Source organism: Drosophila sulfurigaster, chromosome X (assembly GCF_023558435.1).
Source record: "Drosophila sulfurigaster albostrigata strain 15112-1811.04 chromosome X, ASM2355843v2, whole genome shotgun sequence".
Classification (NCBI taxonomy): domain Eukaryota; kingdom Metazoa; phylum Arthropoda; class Insecta; order Diptera; family Drosophilidae; genus Drosophila; species Drosophila sulfurigaster.
In genome coordinates, this window is record NC_084885.1 from 5,583,339 (window position 1) to 5,608,706 (window position 25,368).

Sequence of the window (25,368 nt, forward strand, 5' to 3'; positions counted from 1 at the left end):
GCATCTTTTCTATTTGCTTCTTGGCCCGGACCTGAAGCTCATTGAAGTGCAGCCAAGTTGCGGTCAGAAATATGCGGATGACAAGCGACCAAATGTTGTCGCTCTACCAACTCATTCCAGCTCTTTCTCTCTCTCTCTTTTACTCTCGTTCACACTCTCGTTCTCTGTCTCTTTCTTGATGTGCAAGTCTATTTGCTATCGCTTAGCCTTCGCTATGTTCCGTTCCAGCCTAACTGCAACTCAGTGTCAGCGTTCAAGTCTGAAAATTGTCCGTCATCATCGGATGCATTCCAAAGTGCCCAGGTTCTGTTTGGCCCACTTCGACTCTGGCTTGTTGGCTTGTCTCTTGGCCAACTCAGTTGCTGTTGCTGCGGCTGCAGTCGCGGGGCAATCCGCTTAAATGGGCGTGCCATTGCCACACTGCAATTGGAGCAAACGGTTTCAGATATGGCACAACTGCAACTTACTCCATCCGCAAGTCATAGGCCCAATTTTCAGCTACATCGGTTTTTCAATTACAATTTCCTAAAATGAAAAAAAGATTAATCATCGATTGTTAATTGTTTTTCTTCTACAACAAAACCTCTAGCTGAATTCCTCTATATCAACAAATAAAGAATACTTGGTAAAATGGGTCAATTCAATAAAATTGCAATAAACTTTGAGAAGATATAGCAATGGAAAGGCTTCAGAATTTAAAAGAATTTGTACTTTCATAAACTTTACATAATTTAATACATTTACATTTACATTTTTGTTATTTTTTTTTATTAATTTTTAGAGACCTGCCTTAATGTGAACTTTTGTTGCAAGTTCAAATTTCACCACTGATCTATAGAGTAACCAAAAATGATTTCGTATTGTTGACAAAAATCATATCTTATGTATTTTTATAATAAAAATATTAGTATCCATATTATAGAATGGATGTTTACGTTGTTGTATTTCTATAATTGCAAAATTTGACACAGTTTTAAATGTAAAACTGTGCTTACCGAACTAAAACAATAAATTAAACTTGGTCAAGTTTACACTCTCAACACAGAAAGGCTATTTAAAGATTATGTTGCTGTAAATGTATCAATCAGCTTTTGTTCGACTCTAAACACAGCAAGGAGTTGGCTACACACAAATATTGTTACTGTGTCTGTATCAATCAGCTTTTGACAGTCGTGAGTGATACAGTTATATTATTATATATTATGCAGGGCAAGCACGTACACCTAAAAAAAAATACTTATTGGCAAATGTTTTGGTTATGGCCAAAAACAAAACTGGCACATTGCGAGGAACTGCGAAACAGTAAAACCAGTTGAAAAAACAACAACAATATGAAAAATAAACGAAAAAAGAGGAAGGCAATCAAAAAAAAAAACAGAAACAGTGGCCAAACATGAAATCTGCACTGAGGAGGATCACCTGGCTGTGGCGATGGCGATTGCCGATGGCGTTGATATGACATTTTGTCGCCTTTAGCCGACAATTGCCGAATGCCGTAGCGAACGACGACGACGAAGCTTCGCACGAACGAAGTTGAGCACGAACGAAGCGAGTGTGCAGCGCGCGCAGCTGAGCTCAACTTGCAGTTGCCTTTCAGACAGTCTTCGGTACGAACTCAAAGCGCCAAGTCGAAGCTCAGCTCAGCTCAAGTCGCGGCAGTTTTTGCGTGTCGCGTAACGTTCAACACACACACACACACGCATAACAAAAATAGACGAAGCCGAACACATACGAATCGTCGTCGTCGTCAAGTTGCTGACCAAACTGTGCGTGAAATTTGGTAAACAGCAAAGGCAAAAAGCAAAAACAAAACGAAGCGAACCGAATACAAGAAAAGCAAAAAACAGAAACCGAAACTCGTACGGTTACATTCCACATGCCGACAACGAAACTCAAGACCATTTTAATGTGATTTGTTGTTATTTTCGTTTAATTTTTTTGTTTTTTTTTTTTTAATTTTTGTTGTTGTTTTCGTACGCGTCGCGTGTTTTAAAAATCAAACACAAAAATTGCTTGTTTTTATTTTTTTTTTCCTTTTTTTTTATTGCATTTATCAAACGTTTTTATTTATTAGTTTTCAATATCAAGCTGAAGACGCGTCGCCAAAAACTCGCTTAGTGTTTAAATTATTTGTTGAATTTTGATTTTGTTTACATTATTTAGGTTGTTTTTTCTCTAAATTTATTAATAGCTAATGTGCGAATGAGATAAAGAGAGAGAGCACTATATAAAAAACATCTAAACTAGGAATTAAACTTGATCTTCTTTTGCCGCACGCGTCTCTATCAAGGGTAAGTCTCTCTTCAAGCACACCACAACAAATACGTACTTAAATGTGTGTTATATTATTTTAATTGACTGCCAAGAAATCGGGCCAGTAAGACAACCCTCCGCACTCCCCTTCCTCCACAACTCAACTCTTTCCTAGCCTCCGCCCTTGCGCACTTACAGTCAATGTCAATGGGGGGTTTTGACTTTCAAAAGCAACTACAATAACTCAATGGAAACAATCGGCATTCAATCAAATCGTATCGATAGACACCTGTCGGCGCCCAGCCAAGCATAACCTATCGATAGGTTCGATAACAATGGCCATCCTATCCAGCTGCATTTCGAAATGCGAAGAGCCAAGCAAAAGCAAACGAACAATATGTCGCATAACCATTTGACCCCAACTTCGTAATCATCTTCGTCCCTCATTTCTCATTCCTCATTCCACTTCCCCCACCCTTCGCCACGCCCCTTTGATGCTTACGCAGTCATCATTTCGGGCAGCAGCAGAATAAAGCGAGACAACAACAACAACAACAACGACGACATGCTGCGTTGTCTCGCTCGTGCCAAATCGCTGGAATTATCATCAATCTTAAGTTAAACAATCCAACAATACCTGTATGCAAATGAATGTGGCATAAAAGCAGCCACTTTGTCTTGGGCAGTTCTTGTTTTAATGTCGTCTCAAAGTCAAGACAACTCAGTTCACCTCAACTCAAGTTAGCGCGACTAAGAGATACCTAAACGATTAAAAAAAAACTTCCTGAACTTTTAAAAGCCAACAATATTGCAAGAACACTTTAATTTGCTTTGCTTTAACTTAAGTTGTCTTTAAATCATTTGTGAAATTTGTGAGTTCAAATCACATTTAGTGCATGTTTATTTTTAAGATATTTTTCCTAGCTTTCTTTATGTATTTCAAATAATTGAATGTTGATGATGATGTTCATATTCCAGTTATACAATATTGATTATTGTTTAAACTTTAAACAAAACATGACTAAGAGAAAAAACATACTTTCTTTGTATTCGATAATTCAGCTTTTTTATTATAATAAAAAAAATGCTAAAGTTCAAATAAGTTCTTATGCTTTAAATTCCAAAGATTAAAGAATGAAGCTTATTGATTTTTGTATGGATGTTTTAGTGTATGATTTGTCAACTTTCAAATTAGAGTTTAAGCTTAAATTCCAGAGATTAAAGTCTTTGATTTTATTATTTTCGTTGTAGTAACGTTTTTAACACGATTACTTTCTCAAGTTCGAAATAAGTTTTGATGCTTAAATTCCAGAAATTAAAGAATCGAGCTCTTTGATTTTATGGAAATTGTAATATATTATTTTCTTTGTAAAAAAGTTTTAAAAAGATTACTTGTCAAAGTTGAAATAAGTTCTGATGCTTAAATTTCAGAGATAAAAAAAAGCAGCTCTGTAATGTATTATTTTTTAACTTCTTTATTATAAATAAAAAGTCATATGGTTAAATTCCAGAGATTAAAGAAAGGAACTATTCGATTTTGTTATGAAAATTGTAAAAAGATCATTTTACTTTGGTAAATGCTAAGCAGAACATTGACATTTGAATTACAACATAAATTGTGCAAGTTTATTACCCAATTGCTAATTGCTACCCTATATGGCAAGCAGCGACGCCAAGGGTATAAGATGGTATATGGTTGAGATGAACAAATGAGTTGTTGAAAAGGTCAGCGAGAAAAATCAAAGCACTTGACCAACATTTAGTGAATAATCTCCTGTGCTGTGATGCGCTGTCTGCATTCAGCTGTCACTCGATCAACTCGATTCAACTGGTCTTTAGCTGTAAATGTTGTTGTTGATCTTAAGTATGCTGAACTTTGATCTCTATTATTGCAGTATTTCACAGCTACAGTTAAGCATTGTTTTCCACATGCCTCCCAATTTATGTGTATGTTATTTTTTTTTTTGGAGTCTGAGCTGAACATCTCTTAGAAATGCCGTACAAACAAAAAAAAAACATCACGCACGGCGACGACGACACAAATAAAAAGTGTGAAATGAGGAAAAAAGAAAAGAAAACTGAAATTAAGGTAAAGAAAAACAATAAACAAACAGTTGAGGTCATTGCTCAAAACATGCGAGATGCGAAGCTGAGCTCTACAAATAGACAACTTGAAGCTTGTCTTCGCATAACTTTAACTCCAACTACAAGTTTATCTTAATTTTTGTATCTCTGTATCTGCCGCTGTGTATCTGTATCTGTATCTGTACCTGTATCTGCTGTATCCGCAGCTTTGTCTGCGTTTTCGTATTTGCATCTGTGCGTTTTTAGCTACACGAAATTCTACAATCAACATGCGTGTCTCAACTTAATTCTGGCGAATTGACAGCTTCATTTGTTGTTTGTAATTTTCTTTTTTTTTACTTTTCACTGCTGTCATTTTGAATGCTGACTTTGAGCTGTGGGCTGGAGGGCGATGGCTTGACCCACAACTGTGACCACCCAGTGGGATGAGTCGATTCAAAGAGATCTGAACTGAAGACACATCAAGAATTTCGCTGTTTACAACTTCGCTTACAGAGTTTGAAAAGCTTAGCTTAAAAACTGTGTTATCTGTAAAACCAAAATGTTAGAAGAGCAACATTTTGTATTGAAATAATATATGTTAATAGATTGCTTGAAATATCAAATTAGAAACCAATCTATATAACTAAACTACAGAATGCTTAAGAATGTTATATAACGTAACTTAACATAAAACTTAACTTTAACTGTAACTTTAGCAGAATTTGTATAACATTTTCTCACATTTCTAAAATCAGTTAAAAAGTTATCGCAAAAAAAAAAAAAATTAATTTATTATAACCGCTACCCATAGGGTAAAAGTAGTGGGCTAGAGTGTCGAATTTACAAACAATAATAACTATATGTTAGTTTTTATGATTTCTGAAAATTTGGTTAAGATCGAATACAAATTGTAGAAATGATATAAAAAACACTTTTGTATAGGGCAAAACTCCTACTTACTGGCTGACAATCTGGTATATTTTGCACTCTATGGTATATTCTGACTATATGCTATATATATATATATATATATATATATACACATATATACTATATCAATATACCAAATATAGCCTTTAGTATATATTTTTAAAGTATTTCTGTATTCTATTCAATTGGCACAATTTAAAACATGTTGGTATATTTGCAGTATTTTTTGTGGTATATTAATTCGGTATATTTTAGAATTAATAGCTCATTGATTAGCTTTCATTAAAAATGAGTGGCGCATATCTTATAGTCGAGCACACTCAACTGTAGTTTTCTTATTTGTTTTTGTTATAAACTCTTGGTTATTTTTTGGCTTCGTATAGTTTGAAATATTTATGCTTTGCTTTACATAATTATATATGTAAATTTTAATATTATATAATTTAAGCTACTAAACTTTGTGTGCACATTATTAATCATTTTATTGTCAGCTCTCTGCTTTGTGCTCTTTAATTGTTAAATATTTGCATAAAACATGCTGAAAATTTCATATAAAGTGCAGTATTCAGTACCAAATAGCTTCCTAGGGTAACTAACAAGTGTGGCATGCTCGGCGAATGCATTCTAAGTGGTTTGCTGTAAGTACTGCTAAGTATTCGACAATTGGTTTTGTGGTGAAAGCGAAGCTTTAATTATAACTTTGGTCGGTTTGCTTGGCTGACTCACATGCTGCACTTGCTGCAACTCGCTGTTGCAAGTTGTTGCTGCACGTTGCACGTAGTTGTTGGTGCTGCCGCTGCTGCTGTAGCGGATCTGGCTATTAGGCATATTGCAAATCATCCTATTCCCAAGCAGCACGTAGTACTACGCTCCAAATGCCAAGTGACGAACTAAAAAAGTTCAAACGCAACGCACAAATACAAAAATCAAAGCAAAAACAAAAACAAAAACAAAAGCGAAGAGTGAACAAACAGAAAAAAAAAAGTGAAATTTTCAAATCGAACAACGTCTTTGAAGTTGTCCATAATTGGCAGCAAAGCAAAGCAGCTCCAAGTAGGACGCTTGGGTGGATGCCCCCAAGCTGCAGGCAGGTCTCCCCATTCCCCCTCCCCTCCCCCCTGCCACTTTTCGCTGCTGCAGTTTGCACCCCGCGTGCTCTTGAGGTTTCAATTTCAACTGCGGCCCGGAATTGAAATTGGCATTCGCATTTTTATTTATAGACTCTTTGCAATCCATAAACGAAAACATTTTTGTTTTCTATCGAATTGAAATGGAAATCGAATTGCCAACGCACAAAACACATAAAAACAAACAATTAATTAATCAATATATATATATATATACATATATAAATGGATGGAGGCAAGAAAATAAAAGTAAAACAAATGCAGCACAAAAAAGTGATTAAAATTCCTGAAGCGTACGCGTAAAGACTGCGACTTTGCCAGTTAATAACACTAACAAAAATAACAACAACAACACCAACAAAATAACAACAAAAATAGCAATAACAATGCCAGCGGTTACAACCAAAAAAAAAGCTAAACAACAAATTTTTATTGTTCATAAATATTTGCAATGCTTTTGAAAGTGTTTTTTTTTGTTGTTGTTGTTTTCAATTTTAATTTCTTCCATTTTTTTAATTTAATTTTTTGCACGCATGCGCAACGAAGTGAGGCTAAAACTGAGGGGCGAGACGAAGTGAGTGAGTGACTAAATTGATGACTTCCAGTTAAAGTCACCTCAAAACTCTTAACACACTGCCATGAAAATGCCAATCGCAAAAAAAAAAAAAAATAAAACCATTTAAAAACTCATAAATCTTTGGCATTACTTGGAGCTAACATTCATTTTTTTTATGATTATTTTTAACAATTCAATCTAGTAGCTGGTAGTAAAATTTAGTATTTACTGTCAGGGCCTTCGATTCAATAATCTATTTCGCAACAAACTTAAAGTTAATGAATAAAGTGTTTGAGCAAACTCAGTGGCAAATAATGAAATTCTATTTTAAAGCTAACAACACAATCATAATTTAATGGGAGTGCCGTTAAAGCAAAGTGTTGAAGAATTTATCTTAAACTTTAGAAAAGAAACAAAAAAAAAGATTTCATTCTAAGAATTTGGATAAAGTTAAAGCAAAGTCTTAAAGAATTTATCTTAAACTATGCAAACTTAAAAAGAAAAGAGAAAATATTGCACACTAAGTTAAAGCAAATTGTTAAAGAAGTTATCCTAAGCTAAGAATAGTTAATAAAGTTAAATCAAGGTGTTAAAGAATTTATCTTAAACTTTGGAAAAGAAGCGAAAAAAAAATGCATACTAAGAATAGTTAAGCAGGCATTTGGATAAAATTAAAGTAAAGTGTTAAAGAATGTATCCTAAATTAAAAAAAAAAAAGATTGCATACTCAAAATAGTTAATAAAGTTAAAGCAAACCGCTAAAGAATTTATTCTAAACTTGAAAAAAAAATGAAAAAAAGATTGCATAGTAAGAATAGTTTAGAAAGCATTTGGATAAAGTTTTAAAGAATTTATCGTAAACTTAAACAAGTAAGAAAGTTACAGTCGAGTGTGCTCGACTGTGAGATACCCGCTACCCATTTTTAATAAAGGCAAAATATTGCGGTATCATTTTGAAAATATACCGAAAATACTTAAAAAATACTAAAAATATACCAAATGGTATGTTTGGTATATCAATATAGTACCACATTCAAAATATACCATAGACGGCTCAATATACCAGATTGTCAGCCAAAGTAACTAAGACCCTTATAAGTAGGCGTTTTTGCCCATACAAAAGTATTTCTTTTATAACTTCCACAATTTTTATCTGATCGCAACCAAATTTTCAGGAATCATAACTACTATAGTTATTATTATATATACCAAAATTCGCAACTCTAGCTTTAAAATTACGCTTGTTATTCGATTTTTTTGATTTGCGGGGGCGGAAGTGGGCGTGGCAAAAATTTGAAACAAACTTGATCTGCGTGCAAACATAACAAATGCTGTCGAAAAAAAATTATAGCTCTATCTCTCGTAGTCTCTGAGATCTAGGTGTTCATACGGACAGACGGACGGACACACAGACACACAGACGGACAGACGGACATGGCTATATCGTCTCGGCTGTTGACGCTGATCAAGAATATATATACTTTATAGGGTCGGAGATGCCTCCTTCTACCTGTTACATACATTTCCTGCCGGCACAAAGTTATAATACCCTTCTACCCTATGGGTAGCGGGTATAAAAAGAGAAGAAAAAAGATTGCACATTATTTGGATAAAGTTAAAGCAAATTGTCAAAGAAGTTATCCTAAGCTTTGGAAACTTGAAAAAAAGTTGCATACTAAGTGTAGTTAAGCGGGCATTTGGATAAAGCGCAAATCTAACTAAGATTCTCTCTTTTTTTTCTTTACTCTAACAAACATGACCCATTTATTGTGCCGCACAGAAAAAAAAAGAAGAGAGAGAGGGCGAAATGTGGGTGATTCGCGTTAGTGGAACGTGACTTTTAGTGACATTTCTTAGCAATTGCCGTTGCTGATTGTATGGCAGATCGCATCCGTATGAAGCATATCGCACTTACTTACACTATGTATGCAAACTCAGGAACGAGATACAAACTACTCCCCAAAAAGTGAATGCAAACTCTGCACCTGCTGCAATTGAAGTTGGCAGCTGATTTGAACTCGTTGTTGTTAAATGCAATTGACGATTTAGTAACACAAAACAAAAAAAAAAAAGAAACGAAACTCAGACAAAACAATGGTAAAGTCTAGCTAGAAGACGATGTCGTAGAAGCAGCACAAATAGAAGGTAAATTAAAAATAAAAATGATGAAAAACAAAAAAAAAAAACAATTCCACTTGAAAGTGGCACAAAGCAATTTTAAAGCTGAATGGAGCGTTAAGTTTTTCAACTGCAATTGCAGTTTGGCTTTTCAACGAAACTAACAAGAAAACACAATACAAACACACACACAAATAAAACAAAAGAATTCAGCAAAATGAAAAATGAGAATGAAAATGTACGAAATATGAAAAAGGCGAATGCAAACTGCAGACTGTAATTAAAATTGGCAAACACTTCCCCAGTGCAATATAACGGAAGCGAGTAATTTCGTGACTAGAACCTAAAAAGAAATGTTAATGGCCGAAATGATATGCGAGTTCATTCAGCTCAAAATTTGCCACAAATAAAAGACAAAAATATGTCTGTTGTGTTTTAAACTTGTTGCCAAAGTTGTAGCGTATCTAAAAGTCGAAGCAAGAACACAACACATACAATTATCAGAATCCAAATCCGACAATTAAGAACTGAGTTTCCGTTCCGCAAAAGACAAAAAAACAGAAAAACAAAACATGACTGTGCGTGTCGCTGCAAGTATAGACGTGTTTCTGCACATATACAATATAGATAGCGACCACACACACACACAAACACAGAGAGCAAGCTTGTCGCGTCGATAGTTTGCATAATTGATCAAACTATATCGTGAAAATGATCATCATAAAAGCACGCCGCATCGCCATGGAATGAGGGCTATTCATTAACATGAGAAAGCGCTCAAGGGGGGTGAGCACAAAATGCGGTAATATCTGGTAAATAGGCGATAAAGCGCCCAGCGTTCATCGTCCAGTCAAAAATGATCAAATTTACAAAACCGAAACAGTTAAGATAACAATAACATCAACAGCATTCAAGAGTTGGCCAATAAAACGGCTCTAAATCAAATGCTTTAGTCAAGAGGTTGCGATGACATTACACTGCGAGAAAAAATAGTTTAGTTTAGTTTTAGTAAAAATAACTACATTTTAATATTATTTATACTACTACTGCATTCCTCTTTCCTTTCTTTCTTCCTTATATACGTTTTCCTATTCCTATTCCTATTCCTATTCCTATTCCTATTCCTATTCCTATTCCTATTCCTATTCCTATTCCTATTCCTATTCCTATTCCTATTCCTATTCCTATTCCTATTCCTATTCCTATTCCTATTCCTATTCCTATTCCTATTCCTATTCCTATTCCTATTCCTATTCCTATTCCTATTCCTATTCCTATTCCTATTCCTATTCCTATTCCTATTCCTATTCCTATTCCTATTCCTATTCCTATTCCTATTCCTATTCCTATTCCTATTCCTAGTCCTATTCCTATTCCTATTCCTATTCCTATTCCTATTCCTATTCCTATTCCTATTCCTATTCCTATTCCTATTCCTATTCCTATTCCTATTCCTATTCCTATTCCTATTCCTATTCCTATTCCTATTCCTATTCCTATTCCTATTCCTATTCCTATTCCTATTCCTATTCCTATTCCTATTCCTATTCCTATTCCTATTCCTATTCCTATTCCTATTCCTATTCCTATTCCTATTCCTATTCCTATTCCTATTCCTATTCCTATTCCTATTCCTATTCCTATTCCTATTCCTATTCCTATTCCTATTCCTATTCCTATTCCTATTCCTATTCCTATTCCTATTCCTATTCCTATTCCTATTCCTATTCCTATTCCTATTCCTATTCCTATTCCTATTCCTATTCCTATTCCTATTCCTATTCCTATTCCTATTCCTATTCCTATTCCTATTCCTATTCCTATTCCTATTCCTATTCCTATTCCTATTCCTATTCCCATTTTTCTGTCTGTACATTAAAAACAAAAAAGCTATCAAAGCGACACTAGAGAGCGACTCGAATGGCACATAAAGAAAACAACTTAATTTTGAAGTGTTGAAAAGAAATGCGGAGCGCGAGTCGGGGAGCGTGTGAAAATGCTCGGTTTAGTGTTGTGTAGGGTAAATCGCATATATGAAGTCAGTCGTACTTCACCACTAAGTATTACCTCATAAAATTCCATATGCGATAATGATAATGCGATGCACTGTGACGAGACATGCGATTTGTGTGAAAAATGCTGCGAAGAGAGCTCATGAAGTTATAGCATAGCTTAAGCTGATTAACTGACGGAATTCACATATACATATATATATATATAGTATTATGTATGTTTGTACACTCAAGTGCGAGCTCTCACAGTTAATGCGTCAGTCCATTAATGAAATCTTTACTCAATCGGTTCATTAAGCATTTCAAGACACACACTCGTTTTGTTTTGTTCTCTTTTTCTTTTTATATACATTCAGTTTTTTATGCTTTCTTCGCTTTAAATCAATCTACATTTTTATTGCCATTGTGCTGACATTTATGGCTTTTGCCACTTTACATAGTTTTTGTTCTTTTATTTGCTTCGAATTGTGAATATTTTTAGTCAACCCTCAAATTTGCATAATATAGATTAAAAATAAAAAAATAAATGAATTTCGTAAGCATGTAAACTTAAAATTTGAACTTTTTCTAGCACATAAACTAAATTTGCATAAATTTATACTTTAAGTCAGCTGCAATCTTATAATCTTGTCAATCAACTGACCCACAAATAAATTACATTTGTCACACATAACCTCACTTTTTTGTCTCTTCAAAATTACACTAAAAGAGTTTACAATTACATTACAAAAACTAACATTTGCAATAAGTTGGTCACTCGTTAGTCATTTTGTGCACTTGCAATTATAAGCAACAATTATATTTACTTTTTGTTTTTTGTTGACACTCCCTTTTATTCACACACCTAACCTCACATTCTTCACAAGTTGTCTATAAAAACCCAACACTTTGACGTTTAATGAAATGCATTTTGCATTTTACCAACTATCTATCAATTAACTGGCAATTTAAATGGTATTTGCGACCAAGTCGCTTTATTTAGTACGAATTGCCGAACATAACCTCACATTTAAAAGACCTTAGCACTATAATTAAGGCATTTACCAAGCAGTCGCTCGGTTAGCTTCATAATTAATTGCTGGCAAACAAAACAATACAATAAACGACTGACTTAAGTCATTCTAAATGGAACTCAAGAGATAGACGAGTCTACACGAGTGTAAATCTCAATTCGCTTGCCTCTAATTTTGCCATCTTCTCGCTGTCATGTGGCTGGTGTCATCTTGAAGCTGTAATTTGTCATCAGTCTTTGAGATGAGGGGGATGTTGGATGGAAGTGTGCCGTCATCTCGAGAGCGTCGTCAACGCCCTCGCTTAGCTCACCTCGTCGCGACGATGATCTAATCTCAAGACTTTGTGTTGACAAAGGAAAGCGTTGCAAATGTTTTCATTTTATTATCAACTATATTTCACTCTCCCCCTCGTTTTTTCTTTGTTTTTCGCAATTTTACACCGCATTTCACAGCGGTTGAACTTGAAAATGCGGTAGTCAAGGGACAAGGACAGCATTAAGGTCGACTTTTGGGTGGCGGTGCAAAAACACACAACTCTATGCAAGGCGGGTCTTATTACCCCCCTCCATTCATCTCTTTCCCTTTCAATCTTCTCCTCTTTCTCTCACTTTCGTCTCAAAACATCATCAACAGCAAAGAAGACAATGCGAAGACAGCGAAGACAACGCGAGTTGATGTTGCGGGTAAACGCTTTCAAGAGTTCAGCGAACTTCAGTGAAAATTGCTGAGTGTTTATTGTCGTTGTTGTTGTTGTTGTTGTTAATGTTGTTGTTATTGTTGCTTAAATTGTTGTTGTCGAGTCAAACAAGCAGACTGACTATAAGGAGAGTAAACAGACAGACACAGCGAAACGGCGGCGTCATTGTGATCATTATTGATACCTTGAAACGCCCGTTGAAATGTAAAAATATCTCGTCAAATATTTACAAGTATCTTTGAGATCTAAAACTTTATCCACATCTACATAATACATTGCCTGCTATCATCAAAATGAAGTTGTCATTATGTCATTATAAAATCAATCGAATGGAATCGAATGCAATTGCATCAAGTTCGGTTCGTTGAGTTGAGCTGGTCACGTTTATTAATGAACGCCAGGGACGAATGTAAAGTATATACTATATGTACTATATAGTATATACCAGCTAAACCCTGAGACTACGGTGCAGCAACGCATTTCAAGCAGTTTATAGAGAAACACGTAAGAAAACTACAGACGAGTGTGCTCGACTATGAGATACTCGCACTTTAGTCAAAAGAGCGCAGTATAAAATATACCAAAATAACATAGCGAAAAAATACTAAAATATACCGAAAACAAAATTATCACTCTGTCTCATAATGATTACATGCTAATAATACCAAATTATATACCGAAAGAATACTAAAATATACCGAAGACAAAATTATAGCTGTCTCATAATGATTACATGGAAATCAGTGCGGTGTTGTGCTTAAATCACACCTAATTAATATACCGAAAAAATACTAAATATACCAAATACACTATACTTGATTTGCTCTATCTTTTATAGAGATACCCTTCTTTCCTTTGGGTAGCGGGTATAAAAACAAAAGTTTCGTAAACGTAACCAAACCCGAAACTTAATAAATCTATTAAAATTCATAACAAGTTTACACCTACACAGCGGGAGAGCGATAGAGAGAGAGAGAGAGAGAGAGAGTGTGTGAGATGGCAAGCTAGTCGAAAGATATCTGCATATTTTCACCTTTGTTTGTCTGGAGAGAGATCCGCGTATTTAGGCCAAACTCAAAGGTGGGCCCAGGAATAATGACTGACTGAGAGACGAAGGTGCAGTAGGCAGTCGAAAAGTTGAGTTGAGTCGCGTCTCTGTCTCCAGCGAAATTAGCGCTCTCGTAGGTTACAAACGTCGCGATTCCCCCTCCTTTGCAATGCGTGTCTAAAATGTGTTAAACCGAAAGAAATCGCCAAGCCGAACGGGCCGAAAACAAACCAAACAAACATCAAAATACCAAAAGGTAGAAAAACAAAAAAACAAATACAAACTGAAATCGCTGAGTTATGCGAGTGTCCATATAAGCGAGAGACTCGTACTACTTATAGACATGCTCGGCATATGTAAATCCGTTGAGTGCCAAACTGCTGGCGACCCATTGGCACCTGTTGCCATACCTTGGTTAAAAATACCCTGCAATAACCAAGTCTGTCCATATAAGGTATAACATATGCTTGAGTTAGGAGCAGCTCTGGAAACTGGGAAACTGGGAAATTTGCCAAATTTGGCTTGTAGGTTAATTTGAAATTTACAAAATTGCCAAATAATTTATATATATGTATATATCTAAGACAGCTTGTAAACATATTCAAAAAAATTCAAATCATGCTAATAATAATTCAAGCGACATTCTAGAATGTATTGGAATACAAAAAGGAAATAAAGACGAAATGACAAGGGAAAATGAATACAAATAAGAAATTAAAAAGAAACAGCCAGGGAAGCTATAATTATAACAATAACAAGAATAATAACAACTAAAAGTTATAATGTGAAACTCTAATGAAATTATGCAAAAATAAAGGAATACAAATAAGAAATAAGGAAGAAACGGCAAGGTACATGTTATTTGCAAGAATAATAATAATGATATTTGCAAGAATAATAAGAATTAAAATATATATTATGCAATTATAATTATAATAATTAAAAGAATAATAAGAAATAAAAGTTGTAATTTGAAAGTAATAAATTAAAATTATTAAGAATACTGCAAAAAAGGTTTAAAAGTTTTTTTTTAATTTTGTTTTATATAAGATCCTAATATTATGTTTATAATGGTGAAACTAATCCCCACAATATTGACAATGAAAAACTATCTCAATTTAACAGCGCAGTTATTATTTCTACACAAAATAGAAAATCAGGAATAAATACGCAATAGCTGGATAATTTCGAAATTACTTGAATTACAAAAATGGTTGATTTTTATAATCTCTAGAATCTTAAAAAAGCTCAAAAATGATTAATCTTTCTTGAAATATCAAAGTTTTACAAAAAAAATTTAACTATTAAAAACAATATACTTGTTTAATGTATCTTGTTTTATGTAGAGTATCTTAGAGTCGAGTACAATACGCTGGCTACGTTCTTGGCTTGCAATTGTTATTTTGAAGTTTGTTGTTGCTTTCAGCTTTCGAGGTGCAAATTAATTGGGCTACTCGAGTTTCGTATTTCATTTCGTTGCGTTTCGTTTCGTTTACCACGATCATAATAAAGTTTTTTTTTTCTTGTATCTTTTCTTTGCATCGATTCTTTAATTATGGCAATTTGCCAATTTCGTGCGCGGCAAAACGCCAAAACCAAAACGAAGCCAGGCCACAAAAAAAAAAGCAAAACAAAAACCAAACAAAATAAAAGTCCAAAGAAAAGAAATAATTGCAATTGCAATTGCGGTCTGAATTTTGCGGCATTAGAGTTTTTCAATTTTGCACATTTGCTTTGCGCACTTAATAAACAATTTTCACTATTTTTACACCATCAATTTCCATCAAGCATTCCATTGCAATACCAAACCAATTACAATTGAAAATCGAAATATATATATCGGAAGATATTTTACCCAATTATACAAGTCTCAACTAATCAAAAAGAAATGCCTTTCGGCCATAGACGCGTAACACTTGCGATTTTTCAGGAAACAAACTTCAGAGAGTTTACTTTATAATCCAGTTGAAAGTTAAAGCAAATAGCAAACTATCTTTAAAGATAGTCCGAATGCCAAAGAAAGGAGAATTAGACAACAAACTGAACTGAATTTGATGTACAAGAAAATGTTAATCACTATAAGTGTAACTACAAATGTTAACTTAATTAGAGAGGTCGCAATTAAAACCGCAATTGAAGCATGTTTTTTGAATGTGCAGCTAATGAAAGTAATTAGGGAAATTATTGTGGTGCTAAACATGCATTTTAAGTAAGAGTGAAATTTAGTATTTCATTCCAGAGTAAAGTCAACAAAAATTAACTAAATTAATCGCTAAGAATTTTGTTATGAGAAATTTCTACTACTTGGCTATATATGTACATAAAAAAAATATATATATCAAATGCAAACTAATAAAAAAATATAGTATAAAATTGATACAATTTAACGTTGCACAATTTGAAAAATTTATATAAAGCACTGAAAGTTTTTACTACTCGACAGAATATAAAAAAAGGTTATTAAGAATTATTTGAATTGCAAATTAATAATTGAAAATATAAAAAAATTAGATATTTGTCAAAAGAGCAATGAAAAATGTTAGCTACTCGGCTGTATGTATAAAAAATATATATGAAATGCAAACTATCAATTAATTACAAAAACAAAAAATTACATAAATTATGTAAATTAAAAAAAGTAATAAGAATTTTCAACTACTATATGTATAAAAGATATATAAGAAATTCAATATTTAATTACAAATAGAATGAAATTATACAACAATTATAGTTAGAAATTCCTAATACTTGATTGAATATATTGAAAAAGATTATTAAGATTTATAAGAATTGTAAATTAATCGACATAATATTAGGAGCATTGAACAAATTTGTTTATGAAAAGCAAATATCAGATTTCTTATTATTTCTACGCAATAAATAAAATCAAGAATAAATGCGCAATATTTAGTGAATTACAGATTTACTCAATTGATTTACGAATCTTAATACTCGTTTAATAAGTATTATAATATTTGAATTAAAAAAGGAAGAAATATTAACTGAAAGTTACAAAATAGTAGAAAAGAGTTTCTAGTATTTAGAGTTTCAATATTTTAGATGAAAGACATCATTTTCCAATTTTTGTATATCTACATCTCAATGTTATATATTTCTATGTATTTATTGACATATTTTGATAGATAATGCAATATTAATATGCATCAATTCAGTTAGTTTTAAAGTCAATCTCAAACTACTTTTTTCTATCTCTCTTATCCTAAGGGAAGGATTAATTGCTCACTCTCTATATCTTGCTCACTTTCTTTCTCTCTCTCTTTCTCTCTCGATCTCTCTCTTTAATTGCAGCTTTACCTCAATGCTGACTCATTGGGGGCGTGGGGAGGGGCAGAGTCAACTTGTAACTTGATATCTCTAATCATTTAAGCAAACGATTTTAAATTTTTGTTAAGTTTTGTTTTAGAGTTTTTTGGCTTTTTGTATGTTAAAATGTAGTGTCAAAATCGTGTCTTACTCACATGTTTGAACAGAGTCGTGTCTCCGCTGCTGTTGTTGTTGTTGTTGTTTGCATTACGACGATGGCTTCATGGCAGCCATGTTGTGCAGGGTGTGTTAGCAACACACACACACACACACACACATAGACACTTGCACACACTCACACACACACATCGCACATACCTTTAAAATATGTTAATTGCGACATTTGCCGATTTGTTGCGGCGATTTCAGCAGCAGCAATTGTTGTTGTTGTTGTTGTCGTCGTTCGTTGTTGTTGTTGTTGTTGTTAACATTCAACCCAAATATGTCAGCCTTGTCTCGCCGCATACTCAACTGGCATCCATAATGCACATCCATATTAATCCCAATGGCAAAAGATGCTTATTATTAAGCATTATTAATCATACGTACAACGTATGATTATTGCGTATACGCAGTGGGCTGCAAGCAAGCAGCATCATCATCAAGCCTTGCTTTTGCTTTTGCCAGACAGCGTGAGTTTAATTAACATTATTTGCCTGGCATTATTATGATTTCATTGATGATAGATTAAAGTCTCATTTATGAGCGAAGAGTGCGCAAGAAAGTTGTTGCTCAAGTGCTTTCCAAGTGATTGTCAAGTGCATGACAGAGATGACTGAGTTCCAGCTGAGCAGCTGTAAATTGAATGAAGATGAAGAGAAAAACGTTGTTGTTAATATTACATATATAAATAATATTTCGCTGAGACACAAATGGATTCAAATGTTGACTAACTAAAATGATTCACAAAGATACTTTGTTTATCTTTGTTTGTTTTTTTGGGCTGACATAGATAACATTTATTCATGCCAAGTATGCGGCCTAAAAGATACATCTCGAGACGCTGACAGATACATTTTTGTGTGTTTACTTTTTAATGAGCCGCACTTTGTGTGCAGAAAATTAGCTGCGACAGCGACAGCGGCTCACTAAAAGCCAAACTTGAACTCAAAAGAGAGTCAAGACTCTTTGTGTGGCTCTAATTGCCAACAACTATTTGTATCTGTATCTACGAAATGTACATATATCTATATGTGTCTACGTCTAAGCTTGAGTTCTATGAAAACGTTGCTAATTTTGTGGCTGACTTTGACTTGATGATGTCAAAAAATGTGAGCTAAGCTCGCAGCTTACTTATTTTATGAATGTATCTGCGGCTGCTGCTGTAATTGTATCTTGCTATCTGTACCTGAGTTTGGTTTTGTATGCCTTTGGCCAACTTCTCTCTCTCCCAGTCTCTCTTTTCTACTCTATTTCTTCTGCTCTACCTGTTTTTCCCTCCTCACTCTCTCGCTTTCCTCTATTCCTTGACTTAAGCTGAACTGTAGTCGAAAACATTTCAATTAGCGTTGATTTTTTTTGGGCTTCGCGATTAGCATAAAAGGAAATAAACAGTAGAGCAATTGTTTGAGTTATGTGTGAATGCATTCACATAAATCTTGATGAATATGTATGAGTGTAACGAATAACGAATACATGAATGCGAATTGGCAAGCAAACAAATCTGCGCCACAACAAACAATGAAGCGTCACACAAAACAGGTGCCCAAAGCTAAACTCAATGTTATAGTTGAGTATGGATTGTTGAGAGAGAGAGAGAGAGAGAGAGAGAGAGAGAGAAAGGGAGACAGAGTATAGTTTACATAGTCATTAAATTTAAAGTTAAAGTCCCCAAGACTTTGCTTATAAAACTGTCCAGTAAAAGAGACTTTGAGTTGTTAAAGCCATGTGAAGCATTAATGATATTTTTACAAAGTGATTTTAAATAATGATGAATTTTTGTATTTTCACAGCCTCTATTAACATAAATTATTTAGTATATTTGAAAGGAATTAAATATGGATTTTAAGGAGATTTAATTGAATTATTAAATCAAGTTAAAATATAATACAAAATAGAGTTAGTTTAGAGCTTTAAACCTTGTAGAAAGTCATCACTTTAAGCTCATAATTGCAGACAACTATCTTTGTATCTTTATCTGCAGCTGTTTCTTCAACTGTTGCCAGTAGCTGTATCTGAACTGGCTTCTTAATCACTCACAATCAGCAATAAACAATTAAAATCAGATTGCAATTGGCTCATTACTGACACAGTCTCGCTGCCACTCTACAACTTGTGGCAAGTTCAACGCATTGAAAATGACCAATTAACTTGGTCAACTGTTGTTGACTCAAATCGTGCAGATTTTCTTGTCGTGTGTTGTGCAGCAACTGTTAGAACTGCTTGACATAAGCAGCCAAGTGACAGGCAACATACAAAGTGCAACATGCAACATGCGAACGTGATGCAAGACGACGCACTCGATTATGCAACACATCAACATCAAGACAGCTAAGCACATTATGTTAATGGTCAATCTGCAAAGCAAGCATTCCAAATTGGCCACAGAACTGAGTCAACGCTGTGGCAGTTGCAGTTGCAGCCAACTGCCGCTAACTGGTTGCCACTCAACTGGGTGCACTTGCTATAGCTGTGCCTGTTGCTGTTGCTGCTGACAGACACGATGTTGCCCAAAATAAAACTGCAGCAACTGCTTCAAAAAATTAAAAGCTCAATGAACTTTAAGCGCAATTTAATTGCACACAACTTAATCAGCAAGCAAGGGGAAAGAACTGTATATATATATATATATAAAAGATACAGTAACTACTTATATTATACTATTATGTATACTATATATACCATACTATATAGTGAGTATATATAATCACCTTATCTTTGCCATGAAAAGTTATTCAGTGATTACCAAATCAAAAATCTATAATTCAGATTAAAATATAATATAAGAGAAATAGATTGGAGGAAACTAGATAGTACAAAAATTTGTGAAATATGAGTTTATATTTTTACATTCTAATCGATTTTTGGTAATTACATCTATAGTATTTATTCTTCAAAAATTGTCGAAGTTATCAAAGAAATACTTTTGTATTGGCAAAACCGTCAGATTTGGCGACAATCTAGTATATTTTTAATTCTATGGTGTATATGGTATAATTTTAGTATTCTTGTGGTATATTAATCAGTATATTTTAAAAATTATACCGAATTATTTTGCTTTTATTCAAAATAGGTCGCGAGTATCTCGAGCACACGCGATTGTTGCTTTTTTACTTGCTTTATTTCTATTTGAATCTGAACTATCACTGAATAATTTTTCATAGAAAAGATATAGTTACTTTATATATAATATATATAAAATTTATCTGCCCATGTCTATCTACTACTTAAATATTTAACATATACTTTCTGGTTTCATCTAATCGGTTTTTTTCTTTCTTTTCTATTTGTATCTCTTTCATAAATTTTGAATTGTGCTTCACTCATTGATATTTTTCCAAAGCTATTAATCCATAACTATTTTGTATTCACTTAACTAGCCCTCATCTAATAAAGTAAATCACTCTTTTCAAAAGTGGAGCAATCAATCATTTTAAGTGTTTTTTAAAGATGCAAATGTCAATGCGGTTAAACTATATTTTCGACCTGCTGCTATAAACATAAATTGTTTTACATTTAAAACAGGCATCGCAAATAATAACAATGTTTAAATTTTAAATAGATTTAAATGTGGAATTTTTAGGATATTAGTTTAACGTAATTTTAGTCATTGAATATTTGATCATTAAATACTTTTCTAGTATGCATTTTATACTTTTTCTACAGCTTCTACTGACATAAATTATTTTGCATATTTAAAGTGAGTTAAATATGGAATTTAAGGATATTAGTTATTACTTTTTGGGATGAATGAATTTTCCTGTGTTTTAAAAAGAGTTAAATATGAAATTTACGTATATTAGTTAAATGTAAATTGAACAATTGAAAGTCGTGCTTATTTCATTTTATCTACAGCATAAATCTTTCCACTGGTTAAGTTTACTTTTTTTTTGAGTTGCAATGCAATTTTGACATGACAAAACGCAATTATAATCTTGTGATATCTAATTGTAACTTGAGCAGTTTGTAACTGCACGAAAAGTATCTCGTTGAGAGAGAGAGAGACGGAGAAAGAGATACAAATGTATCTAATGTACATTTTCACTTTAATTATGAGTTGCAGTTACGACGACAGCAACGCATCAAGTTACAGCGACTGCGACTGCGATGCGTTTGCTTTTAACTACGTATGAAATATGTATTATATTTAGTTAGTTCGTCTGTTGCTTGGCTTAATTATTTCGCTTTTTTTTACAATTTACGAGGCAGTTAGCTCGACCCTCTCAGTATCTCAGTCCTCTGCTTGTCAGTCTGTCTTTCTACCCCTCTACCTATCTATCTATCTGTCTGTCTGTCTGTCTGTTGGTTTGGTCATAGCAAGCTTCGGTCTTCCCTTTGCCAGAAATCGAAAAGCGACTTCACTTTTCCAAGCGGCAGACCATATACATAGACTACAACTTGGCTGGCTCTTTGTGGCGTCTCTCTTCACGTGGCCAGCAATGCGTGTCCAGCCCCCCATTTCGTGCATTTGGCAATAAATTATGTCTACGTGCTTCACAAGTTTTCACTGCACGCGCCAAAGCAGAAGCTCGTTCTCTCTCCCTCTCCTTGTCTATCTCTTTCTTGATCTAGCTAACTCGTCAGTAAAAGTTGTTGTGGGCGAATGCCCAACCCAAAAAAAACAACAAATGAAAAAAATGATAAAAAAGAAATATGCCATCCAGAAGATCGACAACAGCCGCATATCTCGGTGCATCCATCTTTACATCATTCATGCCCCCAAAATGCGGCAAGTTGCAACTCCATAATGTTGCAAATGTTTCGAGCATGTTCCGGTGGTTTTTTTTTAATTTTAATGAATTTCACTGCAAATGAAACGCATGGCAAACGACGTCGACGACGTTCGAGTTGTCGACATGCGGAAATGGCTTTGCCATATGCGATGTGCCACGCCCACTCGCAGTAACACTCCCACTCCCACTTGCACTCCCCCAACCCCTCGTGGCCAAAGCGTTACATCCGCCAGCGGCAACCGTTACGCAATTAAACGTCGCTAATATGCGTCGTCAAGCGGCAACATTCACGCACTTTCTTCCGCAACCAAAATGCACAAAATATTAAATACTTAAAACCCTAGCAAAGTGGTGACAAATTAAAGACATAATACGAGTATAAAATAATATTCAATTATATTATTTTATATTACATCTTTAGTGAAAGAACTTAATGCTACTTTTAAGTTTGTAGAAATGTTTAGAGAAATGATGACAAATGAAATATATAATACAAATTATATAGTTAAATATTATTTTATATTATATCTTGAAAATGGTGACAAATGTAAAATATAATATAATAATAATACAGTTGCTGATTGTGAACGATAACAAATGAATGATATAATCATAAATTATATTGTGAAATATTTTCAATATTAATATAGTTAAATATTATTTTACATTATATCTTCAATTTGTCATAATTCTTCTAAATATTTATTCGGAATTCTTTTCAATACACAACTACAAACTTTATTCGCTAAGGAAGTTTCTCATTTGAAATGTTACCACATTAAGGGTTAACTAAATTGTGCATTACATTTTATGGGCTTATGTATTGTATCATTTTTATGGAATACTTATTATCAGAACTATTCGTTGTAGTTTTATTATAGGACCGTTTGTTATAGCAAACCACAAAAAGAGATTAAATAAAATCTGATGCTACTTTAAAATTTCACAACTTATTTCATTCCACTTTTAATGACATTTGTTAATGTTTAAAAGTTTTCTTCGCAAAAAGAGTTTCACAGTTTAATATGTAATAACTAAATTGTGTATTCAATATTATAGAATTACATATTAGTTATTATTATTTTTATGGAATGTATATTGTAAGAACTATCCGTTGGTGTTTTTGTAATAGTTATTAATAAAATCATACGTTATACTTTTTTTGGAATAGTTATGAATGGTTAGAATAGTTAGAATGGTTCTTATACCATTCCACAAAAATATATTAACTAACAAACTTGCTGCTATTTTTAATTTCACAGCTGATTTATTTCAATTTTTGAAGACATGAAAATCTTTTCTGCTTAACAAAAGTGAAAAAGCTATGAAGTCAACTTGATGTCATCAATCTATTACTCATAACTGAAATGTAATCAAGCTGTTTATGGCATTTCTGTGACCTTAAAGTAGCTAAATTCCAGCACAAATGAATGCATTAAGTCAATTCAACAGCTACTTTAGGCATTTTTATTGCCTTAAATTTGCCTTTTGCTAATGCAGATGAAGTTCACTTTTTGATAGGCTCTATAAATTCGAATTTAAGCAGCTAATGAAATCTGAATTATTAAAAAATATACATAAAATTGCCATATACAAAAGCAACTAGCAATTGATTTTTATAGTGTGCGGCATAATTTCTTTGAATCTAAATTTTAAGTAGCATCTAAAAATGCATATATGATATATTCCTCGCATTACTTTTCTTTCAATTACGATTGAGGGTTTAAAAATCATAAAGAGAGACGGAGAGGCGTATTAAATTTAGAAGTCAGCAGTTGAAAATTATCGCTTTGATGCTAGTCCTTCAATAATTCATTATTAGTTTGCCAAATGAGGTATTTGTAAATAGTTATCCCAAAAGAAATATCTATACTTATTATAGATGCGATGCTAGTTTCAAAATTACGCTGTCTATTGGGTTTTTCCTATTTTCGGGAGAAATGTTGCATGCAACATATAGAGTGCTGTCGAAAAAGAATGAGAACTCCAGCTCTTAAAGTCTCTGCGGTCGAGGTGTTCATACGGACGGACAGACAGACAGATGTGGCTATAGAGTCTCAGCTGTTCAAGCTGATAAAGATACTTTATAGGGAGATGCTTCTTTCTGCCTGTTGCATACATTTCCTTCAGGCACAAATTTATATTAGCCATCAACCCTATCTATAAGTTGAGGGTATAAATATGTTCTTAAGCTCTTTTACAAATCAATGACTAATGGAAAATCGTTACCTTTTCATTGCAGCGATGCCATAATGGAGCCAATGACCATGCTGGTGTTGGCCTTCCAGCTGCTGGCGCTCTTCTCGATCGCCGGCGCGCTGTTGATCTATCTGATATGCAAGGTGCGCGAGGAGAGTCAGGCGTGCAACGCGGAGCAGCCCGTCAGCCGTGTGGTGCTGGTGACCAGCGCTGACACCGCACTCGGTCTGCAGCTGTGCACGTATCTGGCGAACAAGGGATGCCGAGTGTTTGCTGGAATGAAGGAGGCAAAGGACTCGCTGCCAGCGAAACTGCTCTGTGGCTGGATGAAGATACGCGAGTACAGTGAGGAGCCCATAAGTGGCACAATCATTCCGATGCGACTGGACGTGACACGCGAGGATGTGCTGCGTGAGGCAACGATTGCCATGGGCGCCCATTTGAATGCCAACGAACGTGGCATTGCGGCGGTGATCAATACGAGTGGCAGCGTTTATCGTGGACGTGTCGAGTCGCAGGATGTGCAGCAATGGGAGCACATGCTGAAGACCAACATCCTCGGCACATTGCGTGTGGCCAAGGCATTTGTCGGCTTCCTGCGTCCGACGCGTGGTCGTCTACTTTATTTGGGAGGCAGCACAGCGGGCGCCAGCATGGGTGGAGATGGTCTGGTGGCGTTCAATGCATCGCGTGTAGCGGTCGAGAAGTGTGCCGATGAGCTGCGCAAGGAACTGCAGCCGTATGGCGTCAATATTGTGGCACTCGACACTTGCGGCATGACCGTTGAGTCGCTCTACAAGGCGCCCGTGGCCCAGAGTGAGTAGAGAACAACTTTTGCAATTTCAATTCCCGTTAATTCCTTTCCTCATTCTCATTCTCATGCTCATTCCCATATTTTACAGCCATCTCGCAGGTGCCCGGCGCTCCGACACAGTATACGGCGGATGTTTTAAGTGCCAGCGCCCTGCAGGTCATTGAGCGGGCGCTGTGGGATTATACGCCGCAGCAGCGCTACACGTTGCTCTCCCACAACAAGTATCAATTCACGTTGCCATGCCGCTCATCCTTGCGTCTACATCGTCCCAGCAGCGAGTCGCCGGTCGCCGCCACGCAGTCCGTCTAAACAGCAAGC

At 34.5% G+C, this 25,368-nt stretch overlaps 1 protein-coding gene across 3 annotated transcripts; it reads left to right on the top strand.

Annotated features, from left to right (window-relative positions):
- Positions 1–1,588: 1,588 nt before the first annotated feature.
- Positions 1,589–25,362, top strand: LOC133849320 (uncharacterized oxidoreductase SAR2567). 3 transcript variants are annotated; one of them, XM_062285317.1, is made up of 4 exons: positions 1,589–1,780; positions 2,192–2,291; positions 24,280–25,052; positions 25,139–25,362. In XM_062285317.1, the coding sequence occupies exons 3-4, from the start codon at positions 24,290–24,292 to the stop codon at positions 25,357–25,359; spliced, it is 984 nt and encodes a 327-aa protein (XP_062141301.1). In that variant the 5' UTR covers positions 1,589–1,780; positions 2,192–2,291; positions 24,280–24,289; the 3' UTR covers positions 25,360–25,362. The 3 variants fall into 3 exon arrangements, with proteins under 3 accessions (XP_062141301.1, XP_062141300.1, XP_062141299.1); XM_062285316.1 differs by having other exon boundaries at positions 1,589–1,766; positions 2,164–2,291; XM_062285315.1 differs by having other exon boundaries at positions 1,589–1,766.
- Positions 25,363–25,368: the final 6 nt, after the last annotated feature.

Bases quoted from the DNA above. Each gene is read 5' to 3' on its own strand.
- LOC133849320 (XM_062285317.1), top strand. From the start codon at position 24,290: ATGGAGCCAATGACCATGCTGGTGTTGGCCTTCCAGCTGCTGGCGCTC. The intron at 25,053-25,138 runs GTGAGTAGAGAA...CATATTTTACAG, and splicing joins CAAGGCGCCCGTGGCCCAGA to CCATCTCGCAGGTGCCCGGC.